The sequence below is a fragment of the Amblyomma americanum genome, chromosome 11, assembly GCF_052857255.1.
Source record: "Amblyomma americanum isolate KBUSLIRL-KWMA chromosome 11, ASM5285725v1, whole genome shotgun sequence".
Classification (NCBI taxonomy): Eukaryota; Metazoa; Arthropoda; class Arachnida; order Ixodida; family Ixodidae; genus Amblyomma; species Amblyomma americanum.
In genome coordinates, this window is record NC_135507.1 from 52,890,460 (window position 1) to 52,907,973 (window position 17,514).

Genomic DNA, 17,514 nt, shown 5'->3' on the forward strand with positions numbered 1-17,514 from the left:
AGGAAGTTCCAGGACTGAAACTAATATCGATGCTTGTCAGCTGTAATGGTAATTTCATGACTTCCCTGAGCACGGATTGCAGGCTTCAGAAACAAGTAGAAACTTATGCTAGATCATCAGTGAAGCCTATGCACCCGTTCGACACAACACAGAAAACAAATGTTTCGGCATCTGCGTGTAGCCGATGGAGAGGTCTCCTAAATGGCGCGAAACTACTAGGAGACTGAGCGTATCTCTTGTGAAACACCGGGCGTTTTATTATTTAAGTGCAAAGAACGCCGAAACAAGCAGTGGGAATGTGTCTTCTTTCAGCATTTATTTCCGTACCATTCCACTTGGTCTTTCCATTCGCATATACCACTTCATTCCTGCTTCAAGCAGTGCTGGTCTACCTGTATTCGATGCAATGCGTGTAAATATGGGTTTCCTGCTCAGCACGTGTAATGGGCGGAAATTCACTACTGGCTTTTTTATATTGGAAAGAAAAGGGCGTACTGGAACAGCGCCGTGAGGGAAGGGTACTGTAAAGAGTAAAAACCACATTACGTACCTCTACGGCACTGCAAAGGAGATGAGCAAATGATAACTGAGCCCTTAATTGTATTCCGTAAAAGACGTAGCACGTTCACATATAATGAGAGTGCCTGTCCCGTATTTCTGATCTGTAACGAGCATCTGCTCTCGCTTCAATTACTGAGCTTCGCTTTGATATGGAAAAAGAGATTCAAAACCCAATTTAGTTGTCAGCCTTTCTAGAGGCAACTCTACAATTCATATCAAGTTAGAGACGATCGGGTTAGTTCTACTAGAAACGGGACGACTGCATTTTAGGATATGCATTAATATGCAATGCGCTGATGCAACGCAATGTTCTTAAGCGTACAGAAGAGTATGGATAGCCGTTGAGGCCAGAATAGGGTCGCAATGACTATCCCATATCGTAAACTTTAACGCCTGAAATGAAGTCGTAATGCTTTTGTGCATTTACATGGTCTTCATGCAATTAACAGATAATACTTTAATTTAGATACATATTTACATATTTATACAACCACATCACAGGCTCCACTGAGTAGGAGTATTCTTTGAGAGATATACACAAAGGATCAAATAAGGGCAAACACGAGATGAAGATATGTTGCTGGAGAGCATGATATAATAGTTATCCGAAAATAAGCCGAGTTATTTGATGCTTATAACCGTACAGCAGTGAACGAAAAATGTTGAAAAAATTGCATGGTAAAAAAAATCGTTGACGATTTAGAGTGGTTAGGCCAAAAACTAACTATATGTGGGTTGGCTAACGAACATCGGTATCAGCTTTGGTTCGAAGCTCGGTATTCAAGGTAAAGCAGGCATCAGACAACGATTAGTGGCCTTAGTTCTAGCGCAATAAAACTGGAGGGGGCAGGTAAGCTCCCCATTCAGGTTATCACACAACAGTGCTAATGGGTTAATGCCGATGTATAAGGAATTGGTCATTTTCTGCTTTACATTTATACATCCCTGCGAGTCTTCGCAGCAGTCTTGGCCCAGTGGTGCAGCAATTAAGCGATGCGCAACTGCCCTGCGATGGCAGGTGCTGCCACCGGCAGGACTTGTCAGACCTAGGTTGCTCTTCCTAAGCAACTCGCATCGCCACACATTGGCGAAATGGTGGGTGGCTGTATTTCATTATCAAAACTTCTTTAGACAGTCTACAGACTGTCCATAGATGTCTGTCTATAAAGTCTATAGACTATATATAAACCCTATATAACAGTCTATAGGCAATGCAAATCCTATAGACAGTCTATAACAATCTATATTTATGGCCAAAGACTTTTAGTAGACTTTTGTCTTTAGACAGTCTATAGATTATGAATAGATAAAAAGAAATAGCTATAGGAAGGCAGCAGAGTCTATAGGAAGACTATAGAGTGTCTATAAAGAATTTTTATCAGGGTTAGCGCTAGCGCACTAAAATATAAACGGCTGCTTTAATAAACCCGCCGCGGTGGCTCAGTGGTTAGGGCGCTCGGCTACTGATGCAAAGTTCCCGGTTTCGAACCCGGCCGCGGCTGCTGCGTTTTTATAGAGACAAAACGCTAAGGCGCCCGTGTGCTGCGCGATGTCAGTGCACGTTAAAAGTCCCCAGGTGGACGAAATTATTCCGGAGCCATCCACTACGGCACCTCTTTCTTCCTTTCTTCTTTCACTCCCTCCTTTATCCCTTCCCTTACGGCGCGGTTCAGGTGTCCAGTGATATATGAGACAGATACTGCGCCATTTCCTTTTCCCAAAAACCGATTATTATGCTTTACTAAAAGTTACTCAGTCACAAGTGTGTGATCGCAAAGATCGAACAGTTGCAGCACGCGGAAAGAGCTATGAGCTAAGTTTGTTCGTTCGCCTCGCGTTACATAACAACCTGCTCTAATAATAATAATAATTGGTTTTTGGGGAAAGGAAATGGCGCAGTATCTTTCTCATATATCGTTGTATAATAATAATAATAATAATAATAATAATAATAATAATAATAATAATAATAATAATAATAATAATAATAATAATAATAAAATTAATAATAATAATAATAATAATAATAATAATAATAATAATAATAATAATAATAATAATAATAATAATAATAATAATATGTTTTGGGGGAAAGGAAATAAGGGAAGGGATAAAGGAGGGAGTGAAAGAGGAAAGGATGAAAGAGGTGCCGTTGTGGAGGGCTCCGGAATAATTTCGACCACCTGGGGATCTTTAACGTGCGCTGACATCGAACAGCACACAGGCGCCTTAGCGTTTTTCCTCCATAAAAACGCAGCCGCCGTGGTCGGGTTCGAATCTCATATATCGTTGGACACCTCAACCACGCCGTAAGGGAAGGTGTAAGAGAGGGAGTGATAACAACAACCTGCTCTCCTCCCGAGTTTAAAAAAAAGCGAGCTGTTTACTCGGGAAAGAACAGCGGCGTTCACTGCCCCCTGTCGCTCACCCTCAGTCCGCTGGTGTTCTCGTTACACAGCCTCCACAGAAGCCTCCACGTGGGATGCAGGAAGACGGTCGCCACGAGCCAGAAGAGGCCGTAGCGGTACCGCTTTATGTTCTGAGGGAACTCGGGCGTCGGGAACGGCTTCACGGTGATCTGGAGGAAAAGCGCCCACCTTGTCAGAATAGTGGTTATCGCTAGCCGAAGCAACTGGGAATCTCGTGCCTTAATATCTAATCAAGGGGTTAGTCTGCATCGTCCAGAAGCTGCGCTTAAGGACAAATTTAAATGGAGTTGTTTGTGAACAAGAACGCGTTTGTGACTGCACGCTTAAAAAATTCTCAAGAGTGTATAGATTGTCCACACTCTTCTGTCTATAAATACTATACTTTCTATAGAATAGTTTATAGGCGATACAAACCGTATACAGTCTATAGACAATCTATAGATTTATGGGCATGCACTTTTAGTAAACTTTTGTCAATAGACTATGAATAGGCAGAAGGAAGTATTCATAAAAAGACCACAGAGTATATAATAAGACTATAGACAGTCTATAGGCCATTTTTATAATGGAAAACTTAGTAGGAAAGATTCGATGGTTGAAGGGGTTATTGGGGTGGGGGGCGTGCGACCACTTTGCGCCCCTTCTCTTTAACAAGAAAAATTTATTCGCAAAAATCACCCCCTCCCTTCCTTATTTTTCCTTTTTTTCTTTCGACTGATAAATGTCAAGAAATGCACTGAAAAACGCGTCGCCCTTGCCCTCAATAAATGCGTCTAAGCCCAGCTTACACAGAACAAAACTTTTTATAACCCTGTGAAATCCCAAAGAGCCTGACACGATGTCCGGAGAGGCTTGAATCACTTGCACATGCTCTCTCTTTGCGTTATAGCGTATCCATTAAAAATTGCGTTTGCACTGCACACAGATTCTATGAGATCTTTATGAAAGCCTGTGTAGTTATGTACTCACATTGTTCACGTCAGGTTTGTGTTTGGTCGCAATGAAGGCGGAGTTGATAGCAGTCTGAGCCCGGTAGACGGCACCTACAGCACAAGAGACATGTAGTTCTCTATTAAGGAATCTCGAGGCAAGATAATAGGTACACCAAACAGTGGAAAGAAGGGCTTCAGCACGTGCTTCTTATCTTTATTGAAGCGAAAAGCTCTACTACGCTAGGTAAAACATTCTTCGGGTAGGCATCCACAACGACCTTGAACGACCTTCAGCCCAACCAAGGATAGCCGTGTATAACCATATGTGGTACAGTTATGGTGTCGAACCCTTGACCCATAACCTTTAGTTGACCTCTGACCTTTGACATTGAGTGACCTTCGGATTGACCTTTGACCTTAAGAACGTCCGATGGGGTGATGTGAAGCCATGTGATGACATCCACTGGGTGTGTCGTAAGAGCATGTGATACCACGTCATAGCCATGCGGTCGTGCGGGTATATATAGAACGGCTGTCGCAAGCGTGTAGCGGAGCTACCATGGACAAGGCTCAGACGCTTAGCAAGCGTCCTTGCTTTTTGCTGAATTCCAAGGTTAGCAAAGTTTAACCACTGCCAATTTTTGCAGTCCTGTCTGATATGACAGAATATGACAGCCACGGCTAGATCTATATGTATACGTCGGCGCAATGCTATAGTACACAGCAGTGATAATGTGTCTTAGACGGTGCTTTAAGAGAGCACTTTTGCGAGAGTCGCTCGTTCATTATGAAACAGGTAACTAAGCAAACAGGAATGGACGTTGTGGGCTTGCTAACTTTTCACGTCCTTGCTTGTATCTGCGCAGGTACCTGCGTGTCTTGGCCGGTGGCTGCCTCGAACCAATGTAAACAATTCTGTGCTCCTGTTAGAACGACAATTTCTTCTGAGAACGACATATTCCTTTCCGTACTGCGCATGACGGCAGAAAATAAATTATGCGGGTGCAACAGTGGGGTTTACGAGAAACTGCGCTAAATAACCTAAAGCACTGTCTCGCAGGAATACTACTCACATTACGACAGATCAACGTAGCAGAATTCCGAATGAATTCGTTCGGAAAAGAAAATGAGTCACCCTCTCGTATTTGTCTACGTAGCTTGTTTTGTCTACATTTTAAGTGGTGCACCAGAGCTTGAATTATGCTTACATGTACGATCAAATGCCACAACGTATCTCCCTCCATCGTGGCGAAGCGGAGACATTGGAAGCTTTAACCATTCTGCTCCAAACATTTCACCTGCCTTCGGCTCGCCTTGACTATTTAGTGACCGTGGGCAGACACTGCCTAGAGATTAAAACAGGATCTCTTACAATAGCTGCTTCAAGGGCCACCGGGACCATTGGCAGCAGTCATGTAGGTTTGTCATCAAGTGCCATCTGACTCCCCCAACGACGGCCATATGCCTAATTTCATATGCCTCCTCGCCTTCATTAGATCGGCACATTTTTCCTGCTTTATTTAACACCCACCCACTCTTTTCTTTTCTTTCTATTATCTTTTCTTCCCAACTCCCCTTATGCCCAGAGGCAACAAACAACGCTATAAAAAAAACTGGCAATGGTTTAACTCTCCTCAACCTAGTTGGAGCGAGAGCTCCATTAAACTTCGCTATACTTGGTTAGACGCTCGAAACGCCTCGCAGGCACACTGTCCGCCGCGCTCTCATTCATGGCGAAACTGCACGCGAGAGCGGCGCCGCGAACGCCGAGTCACGTGCATAATCACGTGACCACATCTGTCGAAGCGGCGGTCGGAGCGCCGCGGTCGGAGGCTGCAGTTGCGGAGAGTCACGTGGTCTGACGTCCACACCACCCCTCCGGCGCTCCTCCTGCTCTCTAGGCGGTCAAACTGCAACACTCGATGACCTTGGCGAAACGTGGCGTAATGGAGCTCCCGCTCCAAAATTCTCACATCTCATACTGTAACATTAGATAGACACATTCCTCACTGCACTGTTATTTATGCCTGGTGCCACAGCCGATGTGTCCATACCGTTTTCGTCGCAAGTAACCGCAGCAGGTTTGACGATCCGTACTCACCCCAGAGGGGCCGGTCCATCTCTGGCTCGTAGTGGAACTCCTCGGGGTGGCGGAAGCCAATGTCCAGGCCCTTCTCGCCCAGGCTGTCGCTCTCAAAGTAGTGCAGCCGGTAGGAGAGTTCGTTCTCCCTGCCTTCCATGAAGTAGACGCAGGCTTCGAACTCGACTAACGAGCACGCAAACGCCAGGTGGTACTCGTCAGTGTAGTTTATAAGCTCTGCGGGTGGGAAAGAGTCAATCGCTGCGGAAAATGGCGCACTCATAGGAAGTGCATTCTCTATTTGCTTATTAGGTCAAAATCCGATTACGTGCAGTCTTGGTCAACCCGCCGCGGTGGCTCAGTGGTTAGGGCGCTCGGCTACTGATCCGGAGTTCCCGGGATCGAACCCGACAGCGGCGGCTGCGTTTTTATGGAGGCAAAACGCTAAGGCGCCCGTGTGCTGTGAGATGTCAGTGCACGTTAAAGATACCCAGGTGGTCGAAATTATTCCAGAGACCTCCACTACGGCACCTCTTTCTTCTTTCACTCCCTCCTTTATTCCTTCTCTTACGGCGCAGTTCAGGTGTCCAACCCTATATGAGACAGATACTGCGCCATTTCCTTTCCCCAAGAAAACCAATTATTATTATTATTATTATTATTATTATTATTATTATTATTATTATTATTATTATTATTATTATTATTATTATTATTACAGTCTTGGTCAAAAGTCAAAGCGACAGCTCTGCAGCGAAATGAATGTTCCAAGAATGCCCCGTGTAGCTGATAACTGAAAACACAAGTAAAGCAGGAAGCTTCTATTCCACAATAAGAAACCTTCTGCTAGCATATCAAGGTCATTCGGTCTTTATTAGTGCCGTAATGGCTTTGTTATGCGGATGAAACGAAAAGCCTTTAGCCTCAAGACTTTTGACCAAGACTGTACCTCCCATCTGGCACTCACATCAGACTAATCTACAGAACACACTTTTATGATTGCGGATTTGGTCAGTAAGGCTTATTCATTCAGTTTGCTCATTTAATACTACAGTAAAAGCATTGAATCAAATCCTACCACTAAAACATTTCAATTCGTCGCGGCACTGACAGCCTTTCCTGGTGCTGAAAGTGGTTAAACGTGGGCTCAATCAGATCCCGTGCATAGGCCCACTGGCATACATATTCCACTGCACTGTGAATTCTGTTAATACAGCTCGAAGATACAGCTATCTTTCTCTCTAGAGGGCTTATTAGAACCACTACGATTACAAGCTTACTGTTTCCGCTGGCATCGCCCCCCCCCCCCCTCCGGAACGGCCTTCCTCGTGATGTTACAGCCATCGCCTGTCATCGAGATTATGTAAGACCGTGAGTTTTGGTATTCAGATCGCGTAATCACTAACCCCCTTTAATTCCACCTGTCATTTGGTTTGTGTTTTATGTAGCGTCCCAAAGTGACTCAAGCTATGAGGGACGCTGTAATGAAGGGTTCCTGACAATTTCGACCACCTGGGCTGCTTTAAGGTGAACTGACATTGCACAGTACACGGGTCTCTAGAATTTCGCCTCCATCGAAACGCAGTGACAGAACCCTTTCTTTCGGATCACCACCGAGAACCGTAACGACGAAACCACGGCAACGGCTCTGTTATTTATTATCTCAAAAAGGTGTCCTAATGGAAATGAGTTGATTTACTAGATCAAAATAGTGGTCTTCCAGGGAATGCAGCAGCTGAGGCAACAAAACCGGGAACCTATTGGCAATTTGCGCTGACGTTTTCTATACTCATTGGCGCGCCGTAATACAAAGCCTCTTGACCGGAGCAAAACGTTCAGCTGGAATCGCACCGCTTTTAAGGCTCAGTCTTCTCAAGCTTATCTCGAGACAAGAGAGCCCGGGCTTTTTCGACGCCACTCATATCGTCTTGGGCTGTATCCTGCTCATTGTTCTCTAGATACGTGTGGCTTCAAATTGGCCAAGTTCTCCAGCCTAAAAGCGTCAAACGCCGTCTGCGCCCTATCCGACAGCATTTGTTGCTTAGAAGCTTCCACTACTTTTCAATCAAACACTAGACCTACTCCTGCTTACTAACGTTTTAATGCAAGATGAAAGCAAACAAACCGCGTTTTCTGCCGTTCACTTATGCATTACAATTATTTGTGCAAGGGAAAGGGCGATTTCAGCGGAAATGAGAAAATAAGGACGGCTCAGCAGTCGTCACGCAGCCGTCAGCTCCGCATTTGGGACTCCAACCGATCGGCGTGGACAGAAGGGGGCATTTACAAGTATAGGCACTTCCAGAACACAGGGCCTGTCTACGGCGCTAGGCTGCGTTGGATGCAGCATTACGTTGAGCGTTATTAGTAGCCCGTTTACCATAGTTCAGATTCAGATGATGCTTTTCTCGCCACAAACACTTCAGTCCTCGCAGCCCCTGAAGCAATCGCAATACCTCCTCGCCAGCGCGGGCAGCGTATAGCTATGAACGCTTCTCGAATTCAGGAACCTGTGATTGCAGGATCACACGCTGGGCAGCGTAAGGGTGAACATTTCGCACAAAGTTCACGTTTGACGGCCGGCGGCAAAGTATAGTGACAGCGTACTACCACAACGTCTATTTAGCTCGCGTTCTATGTGTTGCATGAATACGCTGTAGTTAAGTGTCTTTCCGGGACACACTACGTCATCCGATGTGTCGCAGTGCGTTTCCGCTGATGTCCGCGTGCGAGTGCAACCGCTTTGGTGGCGTTGCGGTAAGCGGAAGCATAAATAAGGTGTCAGAAATGGTGGCCTCAAGTGAGAAACCAAGACCCTGTCTTTCAACCTTTATAGTTGTTCTTTTCCGCCTAACATCTTTATTACTGATCAATACTAACGGAGCTATGATTCTCGGCTTGTAGGAAGGCAGAAGGCAAAAGGCCTCTCCGTGCCGCGCTCTGATGATCATAAAAACCGAAGTATTGCTTATTATGCCGCTTACACTAGCCCAGCCATTGGTCTACACCGCCATGTAAAGGCACACAAAAACGGTGGCACGTACCCCTCTCCGGAAAAGCAGAGGCGATGAGGTTCTCGTACTTGGAAATCGCCGGCCCAAAGTGCACCACCTGGGTATCATTGGCATCGCCTCCGGTCGCGGCTGTCGGGTTTCGCGGCACCTGGTGCCGCTGGTCGTCGCCAAGGACATCGTCCGTGCCTTCGGGCGACAGCGGAGAGGGCCACCTGGGCCGGTCCGAGTAGTCGTCGCCAGGCTCCGGACGCTCCGGTCTTTGCCACGCGTCGCGGCCTCTGTGGGCACGCCAGGCTGTCATGGCGCCGACCAGTTGCCTCTGGCCCGGCTCGATGGTCGGGTCGCTGGCGAAGTTTGTGGTCACGGTCGCCAGGGACAGAAGCACCACGCCGAGGAGTTCCAAGAAGGAGTGGATGTAGTGGCGCTTGATGCACTGGATGGCCAAGGAGCGCCAAACAACGGCGGCGGTTTGCAGAGGCATGTCAGGAGATCGGTGGGACGCCCGTACAGGATCTTCTTCTTCTTCCGTTTGCAGCTCGTGACGTTGCATGCACTTTCTCTTCGTCTGGAATCGAGCCCAAGCCATAGCGACCTTTTACTGTGCTCTTTACTTTTTACAGGGAAAGCTGTAATAGCTTTGTACAAACCATCTAGTAGAATAATAATAATAATTGGTTTATGGGGAAAGGAAATAGCGCAGTATCTGCCTCTTATATCGTTCGACACCTGAACCGCGCCGTAAGGGAAGGGATAAAGGAGGGAGTGAAAGAAGAAAGGAAGTAATAGGCGCCATAGCGACCTCTTACTGTGCTCTTTACTTTTTACAGCGGAGGCTGTAATAGATTTGTACAAGCCATCTAGTAGAATAATAATAATAATTGGTTTATGGGGAAAGGAAATAGCGCAGTATCTGCCTCTTATATCGTTCGACACCTGAACCGCGCCGTAAGGGAAGGGATAAAGGAGGGAGTGAAAGAAGAAAGGAAGTAATAGGCGCCGTAGTGGAGGGCTCCGGAATAGTTTCGACCACCTGGGGATCTTATTGTGCACTGACATCGCATAGCACACGGGCGTCTTAGCGTTTTGCCTCCATAAAAACGCAGCCGCCGTGGCCGGGTTCGAACCCGGGAACTCCGGATTATCTAGTAGAAGCAACTTAGGAGATAGAACGGCAGCGGTGTAAAGCGTTAGGTCGACACCACTGCCACGTACCTCACAGCGCAATTGAGGTGTCCACTGACCGAGGGAGCTAGTTATGCGCCTTTACTTTCCCCAAATCCAACGAAAGGTTTAGACTATTTGTTCCGTCAAACGGGCCTGGGAGTCGGCCTGGGATCCCCAGTGCCGCCGGGTATCCAATGGAGATACAATGGGTGCAAGCTTCCCGTGGCGTGGTGCTCAGCTTACTCAGAGTGAAATGCTTGGGAAATGGGTATTTTACCCCACCTTGAGCAAAACGAAAATACCTTGTGCCATCGCGCTCTTTGGCCGCAGATACCCTTGCGTCATAAAATTCACTGTCATCATCATCCAAATAGCCCTCTAAACCACTCAGCCTGCTTACGTCAGGTGAACACAACGGCCCAGCGAACAGTATGGCGACGCACAGGCATCCCTTAATGGAAAAGTGCTTAGGTAAGACAAAATATTCGTTTGGTAGCCTGATTACTGACGCGATAAAACATTTTTACATGGCCTTTTTATGGTCTGTGTCCCAAGTTATATATTGGAGCGTGTACCCGTTACAGATGGTATCAAACTGCTGATGTTAGAGTGACAAAAACTTTAGCGTGATTAATAAACGCTTTTCTTTTTCTAAAGTTGGAACATTGCTCGTGGCCAGTTGTTCAGGTAGCGAAACATGTCGTTGATAGCGGTTGAAAATTACACGAACTGATTTCGTTTTAGCCCCATCTGAAGTGAAAGTTTGTCTTGGAAGCGTACAATGAGAACGAGTCATCCTGTTATTATTGTAAGTAAAAATTTGGGGGTGAGCGAGAGAGAAAAAGCGATTTTATTTTCAGAAGGTTTGAGGTCACAAAGAGGGGTAGTCCTTCCATCTCTAGGGTGGGCCCCTTGGTTTGGTTTGTTTCATGGGGGTTTAATGTCCCAAAGCGACTCAGGCTATGAGAGACGCCGTAGTGAATGGCTCCGGAATGGTGGGCCCCTTCCTGGCCCGAGCGGCGATACCGTTCGGCGACCTCGCCCTTGATCCTCCTAACCTGGAGTTGAACTCCAGGGTCCGAGCTGAGCAGCGCGGCCTCCCACTGAGATTAGTCGGAGAGTTGCAGGCCCTTCGGCGGTTTATCTCGATCGCGCAAGGTTCTACGGCCCCCTTCTTAACTATTCAACCTGACCGCGCTCTCTTCCCGTCATAGATGCGTGCACGGGGCCGCGCAACCATGCAACAACTGCGCATGAGCCATCTGTTAGTCGCGAGTTGGGGCAGCGGCATTCTCTTGATAAGGACGACGAAAGCAGAGCGTGCAATGGGATACCGGCGGGAGCGCTGCTGGGGCGCGGTCAAGCCGTCGGCGGCCAGCCGTACTACGAGCCGTCACAAGGTGCACAGACAACGGATCGGCACCTTACTAGGATGAAGACAGAACATGGAAGCGACATCTCCGCAAATGGAATAGCTGTTTGGCGTGAGCGGTGGCTTTTTTTGCTGTTGGCCTCATAAAATAGCACATACCCACAACGGGGGAGGGGGGGGGGGGCACATACCCACAAGCCGCCTGGGTGTGGCTAAGTGGTTATGGTGCTAGGCTGCTGACCCGAAAGACGCAGCTTCAATCCCGGCCGCGACGGTCACATTTCGATGTAGGCGAAATGCTAGGGGCCCGTGTGCTGTGCGATGTCAGCGCACGCTAAAGAACCCCAGTTGGTCGAAATTAACGGAGCCCTTCCCTACGGCGTCCCTCATAGCTGGTGTCGCTTTGGGACACTAAACCCCAAATAAACCACAAGGGGGATTGGCCATGACCAGGCGGTGACAACCAGGTTTGCAAATTGTATGCGGGATGGTATAAAAAATTTGAGCGACTAGGCAAGCAGACAGGTTTTTTCTACCTCTTCGAGCCCTTACACGTGCCGCTTTATCCCATTTGCACCTCAGTGTTTTTATTTTATCGTGTTCAGGCGATAACGTCCTTTTTGTTGTAGCCGTGTGGCTGCGCTTGGGTGCGTGCCAATGAGTGATTACTCCCTTTTTACAAATTTACTCCACCTTGGGGGATCCCCCTAAACATTTGGCCAGTCATAGCATTGCGCTGGCGAGAGCCCTGACCACATGCCCTGCTGCGCCGCCATGTTCCATGTTGTGCCCGATTGAAAGAGTTGGTTTGGTCTAGAATAAACCCATGTCTCTATTCCCAACTGTGGGTGTGTCACTCGTCAGACGACATCATGGCAAGTGGACCCCAATCCCTGTAAGGGAAGGCCTTCAAATCGATTCTTTGTCTCTTCATGGATATGATGACGTCTTTTCTTCCAGCAAAAGATGCGTTTATCGCCGGAAAAATAGGATTTGTGAATCTTGCCGGCGTTCAATTAGTACTCATAATGCCCTTATCGAACAGGGCAATTTGCCCCCGTTTTGCAGGGAATGACGGAGTAGCTTTGCGTCTGAGATCTGCGCCCATAAAATCGGTGTTTTTGTGCGGATTTCACGTGTGAGACTAGCGTTGATGGTGACACTTGTATTTTGTTCCTTGGTCTTTTATAGCTCGAAGGAGATCAGGTTTGGGTAAGAGTGGTCTCTTTGTGATTACAGCACGCTACCCTTTATACCCAGGAAACTTCTATTAGTCCTCGATGTCCCTTTAGTAAGCGAATCCCACGACACGCTCTCGTATTCAAGTCGGTCTTATAAATGAATTGTAAGCCAGTAAGTTTAGTTAATTGCGACGAAGAGAGCCAACTTTCTCGGAGCGGCGTCACTCGAAGCGTCATACTTCACTCGGGCTCAGAGTAGCGGACTGTGTGCTCACCTAAACCCTGCCTATCTTACACAGAAGTAGATTATAGCAGTTGAATCGTAGCCCCACATCTGACATCAAAATTTCTTTAAACTAGCGTGCGATGGAGAAGGAAAGAAAAAGTGCAAAAAGCTCAAAAAACAAAACAGTTTTGTCGAACAGGAATTGTATGCTAAGCTCTTGCCGTTATTGAATACGAGTGGTCGGAAAAGTGCTGATATCATTTCCAAGAGCAGGGAATGCGAACATTTCATCATAAAAGGAAAAAGCCGGACGTTTCAGCTTCCCCACGGAAGCCTTGTTCACTGTAAGCTTGAGAAGCGAGGGACGCTTAAGTACATCGGGATAATCGTCCGGATCACCTCGCATGCGTTGGCGGCAGATTGCCGCCGTTGCGATTAGGTGTTTTCGTCTGCGGTTTGTATCTTCAGCGACTCGTAATATTGGCGTGAAAGCTCGTTCCGTTCCTTGGTGATGACGGAAGCCTCTTCCCAAGAGCTATCATGTATTGCCGATACGCCATGCCCCTCAAGTGCGTTGGAAACGACCTCGTTTGCCACGTCCCTCACGCGTTCTTTCAAACGCCTTTCAAATTTCCCACTCTCGCCTATGCAAACATGGTCGCACACAGCGCAGGGTTTCTTGTATACGCTGCACGGAAATTTTCCTTCTGAGTTTCCTCTTCACGTTCACCAGCCCACGTGCACCAAGAACGTGTGCAACCAACACGCCGTACGTACGCAGGGCACGTCCCAGCGTTTCACTTATGCCAAGTACATAAGGTATGGTGGCTACACGTGATCGGCAGTGGCTGCCAACCGGATTCGCTGGGTGCACTGAGCGACGTGCCATGGAATCCACACATTTCTTGGCGTAGCTACAACACGTCATGGGAATGCGAAATTTCATCAGTTGTTTTACGTAAATCATAATAAATGAAAAATCCCTGCTAAGCGTTGTTCCCTGATAAGGTGAGCAGTTCTGGCAGCCTTTTTTAGTTTTCAGTAGTTTATTTTTTTTTTCCTTCGTATCACTTTATTCTCAGAAACAGTACACAAACTGTTGGTTGGACCCATAGCCTTTACGGCTAGTGAGGGGTCCAAATACAACACAAGCACGATACTACCGCAGACCGTGTAAAATAAAAAACTTCAAGATTAACACACACAATTGATTCCTACATTTCCATGGAAATTAAATAGTGTTTTAAAGATGCTGAAAAGTTATTTTTTTCTTTAACTTCATTCGGGATTTCATTCCACACATGGGCTCCACTGTATTCTAGGAGTCTCCGGCAGTACATATTGTAACAAGGTGGTAAATTAAATAGATTGTTAGTTGCAGCTCTTGTTTGTTTCATTGGTAATCTAAATAAACTAAGGGGCAGGGGGTTGTTAGATTTTATTACATTGTTTACTATTTCAGCTACCTTCAGTTTATATGCCATTGATAGGGGTAAGATACGAAGCTGCTGAAAGAGTGGCCTGCTGGGGTGTGTATTATTTGAATAAGTTATCATACGAATAGCTCGTTTTTGAAGGCGAGAAACAGGATCTAGGTATGTTTTATATGTACCACCCCACGCTTCCAGGCAATAAGATAATTGACTGTGCACAAAGGCGAAATACAGAACGCGTAGAATTGGAAGATCAAAGCAGTCCCTGGCCTTTAGTAAAACATGACAACCATAGGCTAATTTGGAGCAAACATTATTAATTTGTTCTTTCCAGTGCATATCAGACGCGAACAGGACACCAAGATACTTGTATTGAGGCACCCTCAGCAGAGTCGTGTTGTCGATAGTTACAGATATACGTTCGTAGTTCATGTTCTTCCTGCGCGAGTGAAACACGGTGTACTTTATTTTCTCAGTATTAAGGGTTAACCGATTACTTTTAAACCACTGCGAAACTTCACCAAGCTCTTCATTAATTATACATTTAAGTGCCTCTAAATTTTCCCCTGTAAAAAGCAGTGCAGTGTCATCAGCATATATTACAGCTTTCGAATATTTCAGCGTTGATGGAAGGTCATTAATATACAGGGAAAAGAATAGCGGCCCAAGCACGGAGCCCTGAGGCACACCTAGATTAATGCTTTGCGGTAGTGAGGCTAAATTGTTCACGACAACATATTGTTTCCATCCTGTAAAATAGCTTTTAATTAGATCACGAATTTTCCCTCTTAAACCGTAGGTTTCCAATTTCTGTTGTAGTATTGTGCGATCAACCGTATCGAAAGCTTTTGATATGTCTAAATATACTACTATGGCCAGCTTGTTATTATGCAGTGCAGAATTTATAAGTTGTGAAAGAACAAGAACTGCGGATGACGTTGACCTTTGGGGCCTGAAGCCATGCTGATTATGACATATAATGTTATATTTATTTAGAAAATTTTGTATACGTTTACAAAGAACCTTTTCAAAAACTGTATTAATTGCATTTAATACCGATATTGGTCTGTAGTTTCGCGGATCAGATCGCTCACCGCCTTTATAAATAGGTACAACCCTTGCAACCTTCAGCTCGTCAGGATATATTCCGTTTGCCAATGAATGGTTAAATATGTGTAGTAGATGGATCGCTAGTATATCAATGTTGTTTTTGATCAGTCTAACGGGTATTGCATCAGGTCCTGCCGCCTTGCCGGCTGAAAGGCTGCCGACTGCAGTGATTACTTCTATGTCTATGTCAGGGAAAGCAAAACTGTTGTTAACACGTTCCGGCATCTTCGCCGTAGGTGCGTCAGCATGAACTTGCGCGGCAACCGTAGGCCCAATAGAGGTAAAATAGGTATTGAATGATTCTACTGTGTCTTCGTCAACTGTCTCAGGGAGTGTTGCCGTACTGGATCGCAGGCCGATTGCGTTGTTCCCTATATCCCAAATTTTTTTTGTATTTCCATGCGCCTGTTTCACCAGTGATGAATAATATTCTTTTTTTCTTTTTCTCATAAGAGATACAGACAAGTTCCTGCAGCGCTTATACTGGGTTAGGTAGTATTCGTTTGATCTCAACTGCTTCCATTTACGATACCATTTGTCCTTATCTTTTAACACGGCTAATATTTCAGTATTCATCCAAGGACACGTTGGCTGGCTGTATTTATTAGTGTTCGGCAGAGAGCTCTGTTCAATGGCATTTTTAAGGATGTCTAAAAAGTTCTTACACTCAGTATTGACGTTTTCATCATATGCCGTAGTGAAGTCGGCTTGTTCTAATGTCTCACGCAGTGCTACATAGTTTATCTTACTACGAATTTTACACTGCGTCAACTGCGCTTGTGGAGGCAGGTCTTTTTCTATCACAAGAAAAATGGGTGAATGGTCGGCTACCACCTCAGCGCATGTACCGGCCAGCACACCTGGGACAATATTACAGAGGGCGTGATCTATTAGAGTACTTGAAGTACTTGTTACGTGGGTAGGTTCTGTAATAAGGTTACGTAAGGCAAATGATTCGAGAACGAAAGTGTAGCTGTTCTGTACTCCATGTGATAGATCTAAATTGAAATCGCCCATTATGACAATATTAGAGCGACGCCCATGAAAACATTCTGTTAGAATCATTTCAAACTTCTCAAGGAACTCCGTTATCGATGTGTTTGGTGTCCGATAAACCACACCAACCATCAAACCATCCTGAAGTTTTATGAACAGGGTTTCAATGCAGTCAAAACTAACAGACGCCACTCCCATTAGCTGGTAGGAGACACTATCTCTGACAAACATCCCTACCCCACCTCCCCTTGCTCGTGAATCCCGTGGCTGGGATAAAAATTTATAACCCGGGAAAGAGACTACTTCATCACGCTTAAGCCACGTTTCACTCACGGCTATTACATCAAAACAGGATTCATACCTTGCCATGTGTACAATCAAGTTATTTAGGTTACTTCGTATGCTGCGCACGTTACAATGCAAAATTGAAAAGCTTTTATCACGCATCAAATCGTCAACTTGTTGAAACGTAAAAGCCACGTCAAAAGAAACAGGAAAAATGGCATGCTAAGATCTGAACGACAGAAAAAAAGAAAAGTCACACAACGTTGGCCAAGTCACCTTCACTTGTGATGTGCAGAACAGTAGAGTTGTCTGCCCTACGCATCAAAATTTTTCCTTGTGACAACCAAACAAACTTCCAGTTGTGGTCCTTAGCTGCTTCCTTTGCTTTAGATAGTAGTACTTTGTTTTCAACGCACAGGTGCTCATTAACAAACAAGGGTTCTTGTTCTTCAAAACCAAGCAGTCTCGTGTTCAGTTTGGTCTTTTTAGCTGCATTGAGCACTTTATCTCGGATAGACCTTGTGACAAACTTGACCACCGCGTTTAACGTCCCAAAGCGACTCAGGCTACGAGGGACGCCGTAGTGAAGGGCTCCGGATAATTTCGACCACCTGGGGTTCTTTAAAGTTCACTGACATCGCACAGTACACGGGCCTCTAGAATTTCGCCTCCATCAGAATTCGACCGCCGCGGCCGGGATCGAGCCCGCGTCTTTCGAGCCAGCAGCCGAG

General features: G+C 46.0%; 1 protein-coding gene across 1 annotated transcript in view; it reads right to left on the minus strand.

The window, feature by feature from the left end:
• Positions 1-9,506, minus strand: part of LOC144109625 (phospholipid-transporting ATPase ABCA3-like) — a 93,732-nt gene extending 84,226 nt beyond the window's left edge. The window contains exons 1-4 of the mRNA XM_077642443.1: positions 9,047-9,506; positions 6,024-6,239; positions 3,960-4,033; positions 2,990-3,139 (exon numbers count right to left, since the gene is read on the minus strand). Coding sequence (XP_077498569.1) covers positions 2,990-3,139; positions 3,960-4,033; positions 6,024-6,239; positions 9,047-9,497 — 891 coding nt within the window. The 5' untranslated portion in view covers positions 9,498-9,506. The remainder of the gene's footprint in view (positions 1-2,989; positions 3,140-3,959; positions 4,034-6,023; positions 6,240-9,046) is intronic.
• Positions 9,507-17,514: the final 8,008 nt, after the last annotated feature.